The sequence below is a fragment of the Paroedura picta genome, chromosome 2 (genome assembly GCF_049243985.1).
Source record: "Paroedura picta isolate Pp20150507F chromosome 2, Ppicta_v3.0, whole genome shotgun sequence".
Classification (NCBI taxonomy): domain Eukaryota; kingdom Metazoa; phylum Chordata; class Lepidosauria; order Squamata; family Gekkonidae; genus Paroedura; species Paroedura picta.
The window spans coordinates 128,321,582-128,331,897 of record NC_135370.1 but is presented as its reverse complement, the minus strand read 5'-3'; the positions used below and the strand labels follow the sequence as shown (position 1 = coordinate 128,331,897).

At 43.6% G+C, this 10,316-nt stretch overlaps 1 protein-coding gene across 1 annotated transcript; it reads right to left on the bottom strand.

The window, feature by feature from the left end:
- Positions 1 to 4,378: 4,378 nt before the first annotated feature.
- LOC143830305 (disintegrin and metalloproteinase domain-containing protein 20-like) lies at positions 4,379 to 8,839 on the bottom strand. Its single transcript, XM_077322632.1, has one exon. The coding sequence runs from the start codon at positions 8,465 to 8,467 to the stop codon at positions 6,299 to 6,301; it is 2,169 nt and encodes a 722-aa protein (XP_077178747.1). The 5' UTR covers positions 8,468 to 8,839; the 3' UTR covers positions 4,379 to 6,298.
- Between the last annotated feature and the right edge of the window lie 1,477 nt (positions 8,840 to 10,316).

The following is a 10,316-nucleotide window of genomic DNA, read 5'->3' as shown; positions in this document are numbered from 1 at the left end:
TGACTACCCCTGCTCTATAGGGATCAGGTAAATGCTTAAAAAACTTGCCCTATACTATGAAAAAGAACATCTTGAAATTAACTACCAGAAGACCAAGATCATGGCATTTGGCAAATGGCCAAGATCTAGAATATGGAAGCTAAATGGTCATATAATTGAACAAGCAAACACATTTAAATATTTAGGGCAGGGGTAGTCAAACTGCGGCCCTCCAGATGTCCGTGGACTACAATTCCCAGGAGCCCCTGCCAGAATGCTGGCAGGGGCTCCTGGGAATTGTAGTCCACGGACATCTGGAGGGCCGCAGTTTGACTACCCCTGATTTAGGGATATATATATTCAAGCCTCTGAAGCAATGAGGATCCATTATCAGAATTACATCAGAATTAGGGCATATTGCTAACATATTGAAATTCTGTCGAACAAAGGGCAGATTCTTTATACCAGCAGCCATGAAATTATATCCTGCTAAGACCTTAGCCCAAAATGGTTCATTTTGGGGTGCTCCAATAGCAGATATTATTAAGCTTGAAAGGGTCCAATCTAAATTCCTTCAGGCACTTCTCCCATGCTGTGTAACTAACACTGTGTGTTTGAAAACAGGAATGTTAATGGTTCAAGATAAAATCTGGCTGTCAGTAATTAAATATGGCTGAAATTAACCCATAATTCACAGGGTATTGCTTCTTTAATCCTGAAAGAAGAAGCAATTGTATTCTCCCACATATATTAAAGTACTCATGCAGTCATGAAGTCTTGAGTCAAGCAGGGAAAAATCCTGTCTACTTCCCGTGTGTGACAGACTAGGAAGACAGAGGCAGAAGTTAAGGTTTTGCTCTCTCAGATGTAAAAACAGCTCCAAAAGCACACCAGACCCAATTAGATGTGAAAGGCCAGTAATGATAAGTAAGAAAGAACCTGTGGATTCAAGTACTGAGGTGCCTCAGGGTCTATCCTGCCATCTAACAGTAATAGGAAACTGCACTTTTCCCTGATACAAATCCTAGACACCCCTAACTCCTGGGGCCATTCTGCACAACTTTAATATAGCACTAGTCTTACATTTTGTTTTCGCCACTAAAACTACATTCCGCATGACGTTGTGAACCATCTGCCACACTCCTGCAACACTAGCGCCAAAATCGCTTTGTTGTAGCGATTTCCGGGGAATCGTGAAAAGTGGATTCACCCTCAGAAAAGCGCTACACTCTTGCAAACAACCTGCTACTGGATTCCACTACAAATGAAGGTATGCGGAACGCCAAGATTCCACTATTTAAAATAGTGTTTCCACTTTGTGAAAGCAATTGGCAACATTGGTCCTTGTGTAGAATGACCCCTGTTATTCCTGGTAGAAATAGAGGATAGGCAGTTCTTCATTTCATGAGCCCGCATCCACTCTAAGACTCCCTCAAGGCACTACAACCTTCCCTGGGATCAGTTGGAAACAGGATTCCTACATGTCTACTTTCTCCTAAATGCCTGAAGCGTTGGGGGGGGGGGAACTCCCTGGGGCATGAGAGGCAGTCCTCCCCGTGCATAATCGGTCTAAGAGAAATAAATACTGGATTGATGTCTAATACAGCAAGCTTTACTTCTGGTATTAAATGATAACCCAAATCAGTGTGGTGTAGTGGTTAAGAGCAGTGGCTTCTAATCTAGCAAGCCAAGTTTGGTTCTCTGATCCTACACAGCTGGGTGACCTTGGGCTTATTACAACCTGAAAGAGCTGTTCTGACCAAGCAGTCCTGTGTGAGCTCTCTCAGCCTCACCTACCTCACAGGGTGCCTGTTGTGGGGAGAGGAAGGGAAGGTGACTGGAAGCTACTTTGAGATTCCTTCAGGCAGTGAAAAGCAGTGTATTACAACCAACTCCTCCTCCTCCTCCTTCTAAAATAATAATCCAACTCAGTTTTTTAAAAACAAAGTGTGAAGCTACTCCGAATTTGTCATTTTCATGTTTACACCCCCAAGTGGCTGAAAAGATTACAGAAGGAAATGTGTCTGAAGTTTCCCAGGGCTGGGAAACTGAATAAACTAAAAAACTGATGACAGATATCAGGTAATAGAAGCAGGTGGCTGTCACTGAGAAGGGGCTCTGAGGGGTGGCTACATAGGCGATAGAAACAGATGTGATATTTCTGGGACTTAAGGCATGCCGTTAGCAGAAAAGCACAAAGGATATCACATTCAGATTTCTATGACAAACGTATTTTTACACAACACTGTGGCTGGGATCATTTGCTTTTACAGTGCAGTTGTAAGACCTGTCTCTGAATGGTTCAAGAAGACACTGGTATATCTGATGCTGGTGCAACATTATGTCACCAACAACTCCAGTACACCTTTTAAACATCTCATAGAGCCAATGCAAGTGAAAAATGCCTCCCCCAGTTTCCACCCCAGTCCACAGTCTACACTGCATCACAATCCTCCTAACCCTTGTAAAATCCCTCCTCCCAACACCATCGTTCAGATAATAGGGAGCATGTCATGGAGCTCTCTCTCTCTCTGTCTCTCTCTGTCTCTGGCCTTTTGTCACACTCACATTTAGAATACACAGGGGGAGAGGTGCTTTGGTGTGGGAAACGCCACAGAAAATGAGCTTTCCAAAAACAGGGGGAACACTGAACACAAGCAGCCAAGGAAAAGAACCCATTTGTTGCAGCAGATGTCTAATGCTGCTCTTCACTGAACCATTACAGGTGCTCCGTCTCAGGGCACAGTCAATGGGAGCCTTGAGTTCTCCTGCGGACATTGCAAAGACAATGCACCTCACACGGTAAGCAAGAGAGAGGAGCTTGTCCCAGGCAGTGACAGCTACAACAGTCCTCCCCTCCCCCTTTGTCCCATACCTACTCAGTATATTGTCCCATTAATTCCATCCTTCAACAGCTACAAGTTTATAGTGCAGCCTAGGGGTTCTTGCTGTCACTGTCAGAATGTGAACCCATGGCCCCAACTGACACATGGCTGCCTTTCTGTAATGGAGTTACTCACAAGCAGGACTGCCTTTTATGAATGTGCTTCTTTGTTGCTGTTCCCGCTGTTCGCATTCCCTTTGCAAGATAAAAAGGCCCGTGCTCTGAAGCCCCCCACCCAATACCTGAAATATTGTGAGGGAGAGGTCTTGGATGTTCCATCATGTTGATTTCCTTCTGTATGTTCACATTCCTGGCATAAGGGAACTTGGTTGTAAGAAGGGACACATCTGCAGAACTCCTTGGAGCATATTCTCTCCATAGCTTCTTCTCTTGGTCATTCAGTACTGCTCCTTTTGTTCAAGCATACTGTGTTCCCTTTATTACCTTCCTTGGGATGTTCTGCACATGCATGAAAATGACCTGATGTCAGGGGAAGTGGGCCACATCAGCATCTACTGGTTGGCTCTTTCCACTGGCGTGCCATGTGAGTGATATTGCCATGGTGCTCAACAATAGCTGGCTTGTGGTAGAGTTTCTATGTTTGCTGCAGTTTATTGGCAGATGTTCTTTTCACCTGTTTTCCCTGTGCAGAGACGGAATTGGATACCAACTAGTGGCACCAGCTAGTGAGACCAGTTCAAGCAATGGAACATATTTATTTACAAGTGGCCAAGCCCGTTGCATTCAGGAATACAACAGGCGCTAGATTGGAATGGTGGTGGAAGTACTTTTGCGATCTGAAGAAACACCAGAGTATGGTGGAAGTACTTAGTGGGTGACCTCTCCCTCCCCCCAGGGCCTGGAAAGGCTGCAGGCTGGAAGCCCCCAGGAAGGGAACTCACTGGCAGGAGCAGCTCTCATGAAGCAGGGATCTGCACCCCATTAGCCTTCGAGAGAAGTGGAAGGAAGAGGGGGTGGTCAGGGGTGGGGGATTGAAGGTGATTGGCTGGCCGCTGGACAGAGAGGCAAGCCGATTGGAGGAGGCACTTAGGGACAGCCACCCTGTGTGTTAAGCACTGGGTGGCACTTAAGCCATGAAGAAGAAGAAGAGTTGGTTCTTATATGCCGCTTTCCCCTACCCGAAGGAGGCTCAAAGCGGCTTACAGTCGCCTTCCCATTCCTCTCCCCACAACAGACACCCTGTGAGGTAGGTGAGGCTGATATCACTGGTTGGTCAGAACAGTTTTATCAGTGCCGTGGCGAGCCCAAGGTCACCCAGCTGGCTGCATGTGGGGGAGTGCAGAATCGAACCCGGCATGCCAGATTAGAAGTCCGCAGTCCTAACCTCTACACCAAACTGGCTCTCCTCCTCCTCCTAGGCCTTACCAGAAATATTAAGAACAGATTATTTGTTTATGGACTTTCCAAAAATGATTCAAAGTATGGATTGAAATAAAATTCACAATAACACCATGTTATAAAATCAAAAATGCACAAACTTCACTTATAACGGAAAGGAGAATAGCAGAAAATTCATAGCAATTCACCAACTCAACTGACAACATAAAATGTATTTATTTGTTTTATTGATATGGGAACATCTCTAGCCATGGTACAGAGGGAGGATACAATGGAAGTCTATGGATATGACGTTGCATTCTCCCCTGCACATGAGCAGCACACCGAGGAGGATGCAGGGGCTGCTTTGGCCCTTGATCTGAGGTCAGTCATGTAGAGAGGGCCAGCCTGCCTCAGTGTGTGGGGAACAGAAGAGGTGAGGAGGGAGCGGTGGCCATTGGGCAATTGCCTAGTTGGGGGCTGGGTGTCATGGAGGACGTCAAGCACCTTGTCAGCAGTGTCGATTTGCTGTGTGGGGAAGGGAAGAGGTGAAGAGAAGGAGCCCATCACTCAAATGTGCCTAGGGCGTTAGAAAAAACCACCACAGAACCCAGTGCCTCTGAGTGGTTGTGTTTGAGGGGGCCAGTGGAAACTGGTGGTGTTAATGGGCAGCTTTGGGCCCCAGGGACCATTGGCAGGGTGGGCCTGGTGGTGACAGCAATCGTAGAGGACAGTAGTGATGGTGGCATGGAAGGCCTCCAGTACAATTTGGACAAGGCAGCTGAGGGGAGGGATACAACACATCAGCCCTGCCATTCTGTCTCCTCACTCCTCCTGGTATATATGGTAGTTTTAAGAACATTTATTTTTGTCTACTGGCTGTAGACAATGTTTTGGATACCTTTGAAAATTGGCCAGAAATCTCAGTTGATACAAGGCTAGGGTATTGATGGGGCTGGATACCGGACTGTATCCCCGCTGCATTGAACAATCTGTATTCACTGCCCATCTGTTTCTGGGCACAATTCCAAAGTACTAAATTGCTTAGGACCAGAACACTTAAAGGACCTTCTCCTCCTACATTTCCTGCCTGCTCTCTGTGTCCCTGTCTACAAAAGTGAGGGATGCAACCACAGGCAAGACTTTTTCATTAGTGATTCCTTGCCTGTTGAATGCAAACCCCATTCTATTTTAGGCAACAAGTAAAAACATCTGGGGGGGGCAGACTTTTAACTAAGGAGTTTGATCTATTTAAATTGGTTTTATCATGCTTCTAGATTGAGAATATGTTTATGATGATAATTTGGGGGTATTTTATGCTGTTTTTGTGATCTGACTAGATTCTTGTGGTCAGCTTATTTTAATTATTTCATGCTGTTTTTATGATTTTATCATATTTTAATTTATGAGCCACTGCCTTGAGCCAGTAAATAGAGAGCTGACATAATTATTTTCTAAATAAATTTACCTAAGAGTAGCACTGAATAGATTTCCAGTATAAGGCAGTATTTAAATGTCAACCATGACAGCGTATGGTAGTATCCAGAAAGTGAGTCTGCTGAACGGTCTCATCTGAGCACAACTTTCTTGTCTGGATTCAGTTCGTTTTTTCACTCTTTATTCACTTGACCATTACCTCTGGCATTGCCTGAATCCTCAAATTCCTGAGTCATCTATCCATGAGGATATTACATATACCTGCTGGACCTTGAATCTGAGAAAGACTTCTACAACAAACTAGCTGAAGGGGAAGCGTTACCAGGCCACAAAACGCATGTATTCGGGGAGGAGAGAGGGTGTCCTCCTCCATGTATGCTTCAAACATTTTAAAGTTGATGTGCCTAGGAAAGAAATTCCATCCAAAATATTTCTTTTTAAGTCTAAAGGCACAGTCTAAATATATTTTGCGTAATATTACAAATATATTACCAGAATGTGTTTATCTATCAATCGATTGATTAACTGATCTATCTATATCTATGTCTATCATCTCTCTATCTGTGTACACTAATTTAAAATAAGTATCCATTGTTTCCTGTGCAGGGTTCTACTGGTATGTATAATTCACTTTGGTGATAACACTGTAGATGTCCTTCTTCACGCTATTGGATGGAGTCTTCCACTCTGTCTTCTGTAACATAGCATCAGTCTAGACTTGTAATATGCACCCAGGCCTATACCAATAGCAACAAAAAGAAGAATAAAAAGTCCTCCAATTGTATTTTCTGCCTTGATATCCTTAGCCTTATGAGTTGGAGGGGGACCACTGTCAATGCTGCCACCATAACCTTCACCGACACAGTATGGAGGGGCTGAGCCATAATCACAATGACAATGTTTGCGGTTGTTGCATATTCCTTGATTATGGCACTTTGTTACGTTGCAATCGTACTTCAAGGCAGAAACATTGGCACATTCCCTGTTAATACATATCATGTCTTTGCCACAAGGTGTTCCATCTCTAACGGCTCCAATATCAGCTGTCCCCATTCCTTTATGGTAATCTGTTCCCCAGCACCATCTATGATTAATGTGAGTCTGAATGATAGTACTGTGTTCCTCCAATGAAGGTAAATAATTAATGTTTTCACACTGGATCCTGCCACAAAAAACATCCTGAGCTTTACACGCCTTAAAAACTGAGTTTGTAGTGAAGCCACAGTGGCCAAAACGATCATGTCGAGCATTCAATTCTCTAAAGCAGACCTCTGAAGCAACGATCGCCCTCGAGCCAAAGATAATTTTGCATTGATTTCTGTGGGTAGAGCAATTCCCATGATAACAGTAGGTATTATCTTCACATGGGGCACCATCCTGTACATAAACATCTTCAGGACACCATTTCGAAGTCCCATTGCAATACTCTGGAAGGTCACAGATATTAGCACTTTTCCTGCAAACAGTTCCAGCCGGAAGATGCTGGCATTGGGAGCAGCACCCCCCAAAAGCACAAGAGACACCGGAACGCAGCTTGCAGCCAGACTGGCAACAGGGGTCCCGTTCACAGTTCCGTTTTGAACCACAGTCGCATTCTTCTCCATGTTCTACTACTCCATTTCCACAATATTTTAGCGTAAACATTTTATGGGGATCTGGCTGTATTTTCATACATTCTTTTCTACCCCTAGTTATTTCTCTGTAATAATAATTATAACTGCAGTTGCTAAATTTATGAGAGAGAGTATGGTGTTTGGCCATAATGCAGTCTGGTAGATCACACATACAGTGCATTTCATCATGCCTCATGCCGAGATTATGACCCAACTCATGGCAAAAAATAATAGCAAATGAGGTCAAAATGGAAGTGACATATGATTCAATAGCAGATGCATAATCAGGGTCACACATACCTGTAACAAATGCTAATCCAAGATCAGATCCAAACTTTTTATATATAAATAAATGACCTACATCATGCTTCAGGCGCGGTGCAAGCACATCTTGTCTCCACTGATTGAAATCACTAAGCACAGTTTCCATGTTATCAGCAATTGGGATGAGGTTTTTTTCAGACCATATTTCCATCCCAACCAGGGATATATGAACACCAAGTGGAGCATAAAATGAATTTGCAATATGGATGATATTCAACAGTTGCATAGCAACAAGAGTTTCATTTCTGTCAAAATGGACATATCTTTCATGTTCTACCACAATTGCAACTTTTGCATATCTCATGTGTGTCCACCAGGGTTCTCTCAGTGAACTTTGAGCCACAGCATTTTCTGTGTTTCTGCTCATGGCCATTTGATGATATTCCTTTTCCACTGATAACCCACACTTCATGTGGATAGCCTCTTCCTCTTCTTCCAGTCTGTACACGACATGTTGAAAGGTAGACGATGTCTGGATAGGTTTAATTTCATAAGTCTTATTTCCTACTCGCAAGAGACCTCTGAGTCCCCTTGAGCAAATGCTGAGAGCAACCAAAGCAAGAGGCTTACCATGTATTAAACCATCATAGAAACAGTCTTTCCTGATGAAAGGGTAGTCCATCTGGATGTCCCCCCCCTTACTGTAAGTGAAAACAGGGAAGTGTTCAGGGACCAGGTCTCTCTTTTGTCTCAGCTGCACCACGTGGTTCTCCCCCTCAATTTTCAGGAAGTAGGTCAGTATCTGAGGATATTGTTGTCTGTACCTGGAGATCTGTCTCCTGGGGATGATCACTTCATAATAGGCATACCTAAAGCCTTGAGGTGGTACTTGATCAGCAGTCAGGATGTTTCTCAGGACCACCATCAGCAACCAGGCTAGATCACTCATCATTTTCTTGATCAGGTGAAAGAATCCTGTAGGATACCCTGACCCTGCTCCTCATCCAAGGCAAAGAATTCTCCTGCAGCACCTGGTGGACCAGATCCAAAATGGAGGAGGCTTCACTGAAGGCAGCAGAAGAAGATTCTGACCATAGTAACAGCCAGTGAGATTAGCTTTGGAATGGGGGTGGAGCTTGGAATCAAGAAGAGAATAGAACTGATGAAGAATGGCATAGGAAGGTTGGATTGGCTGGGGGAAGGGATGGTTTCAAAGTAATTAAAGAAGCAAAGGGCTGAGAGACTGAAGGCAACCCAAGAATGGGGAAGAGAACCAAAAATATGGGGAAGGAGTTAAGAGGCAGGAACTGTAAGCTCATTAAGTTGCAAGCGACTTATATTGAATCTATAGGGCTTTCAAGGCAAGAGATGTTAATAGGTAGTTTGCAATTTCCTGGTATTTCTTGATGGTCTCCCATCCACTGACCTAAGGGGGGGCACAATGTGTGCATGGGTTGGTAGAGGGTAATATCATAAGACAATGAACAGAGCAAAAACCGGAGTACAACGACTTAAAAGTTGATTTCTCAAAAAAAAAGTAATGTAATAAAATTAACACAGTTCATTTGTCCTATTTGAGTGCGGACTCGATTGTCACGAGCGTACAGATTCACTTGCCTCGTTGCTTGCAGAATGCCCCAGAGGTCTGAGGAAACAGCGTCTTAAGCTAAAACTGTCAGACCCAAATAAAGACCTAATGAACATTACTGCTAAATTTGCTTGGATAGCTATAAAAATAAGGCAGAGCTGGACGAACCCTACACCCTAAAACCTTTACGCTGCATCCATATACAATTCTTATTTCTTAGTTTTTAGCCATTCATAATTGATTTTGTATCTGTAATTCTATGTTTTCTACTGGTTGGTCTATAACTGTAAATAAAATGGATTGATTGATTGATTGATTGATTGAACACAGTTCATAATGCAAAAATGCCAATGATTGGCTAAACCAAGTCTAAGTTTATTTCTTACTGAATTATGACAGTACAAGAGGGGGATGCACAAGGACATGAAGGGGCATCTCATTTCCCCCCCTCTATTTTCTCTTTCGTTGCCCAGAAAGCCCCCCAGTTTCTCTCATTTTCTTGCTTCCTTCTTCCCCACCAGCCAAACTTTATCTGTCCCCTTGTCGTCTACTTTCTTTTTTTCTTTCTTCCCCCTGGTAGTCTCTACCTGTGAAAACTATAGCCAAGTTACACATTATATCTTTTGGCTGGTAATGATAGGCATGTCACTTTGTCTATGGTTAAGTTTATATTTTGTACCCTTAGAATTAGATAGGCACATGCTTAAAATATCACTGAGGATTAAGTGTTAGGAGGGCTGTTGTTTTATTAGTTTCACCACACCATTGTGGTTTGGGGCATATAAGATCTCTGATTCTGAAGTAGGAACCCACCAATTCACACTGTTGGACACTGGGCAGGGTCCACAAGTGTTTCTGGCTGTTGGGCTTGGCTGCACAGTGGAGAAATTACAAAAATTTGTAGGGGCTACTCATGTTCTCCTATATCCCCTCCCCACACTATTTCCTCTTTCCCTCCTCCTGATGCCCCATGGAAGCTTTTCCCAACTTCTTTTGTTTCTTAACACCTAACAACAAACCTAACTTTTATTGGCTGCCCCTGTCTTCAGCCACACCTCTCATTTCCTATTTCATTTATACCTTGTAGTTCTCTACAATGGGATTTGAAAGTAGGTTGCAGCCTTCTCCTCTCCTCTGTTTTATCCAAAAAACAGGTTAGGCTGTGAATGTATAACTGGCTGAAGGTCATCCACTGAGCTTCCATGGCAGAATG

What these genes read in the sequence shown, in the direction of transcription:
- LOC143830305 (XM_077322632.1), bottom strand. Translation starts at nt 8,467, where the DNA reads ATGATGAGTGATCTAGCCTGGTTGCTGATGGTGGTCCTGAGAAACATC.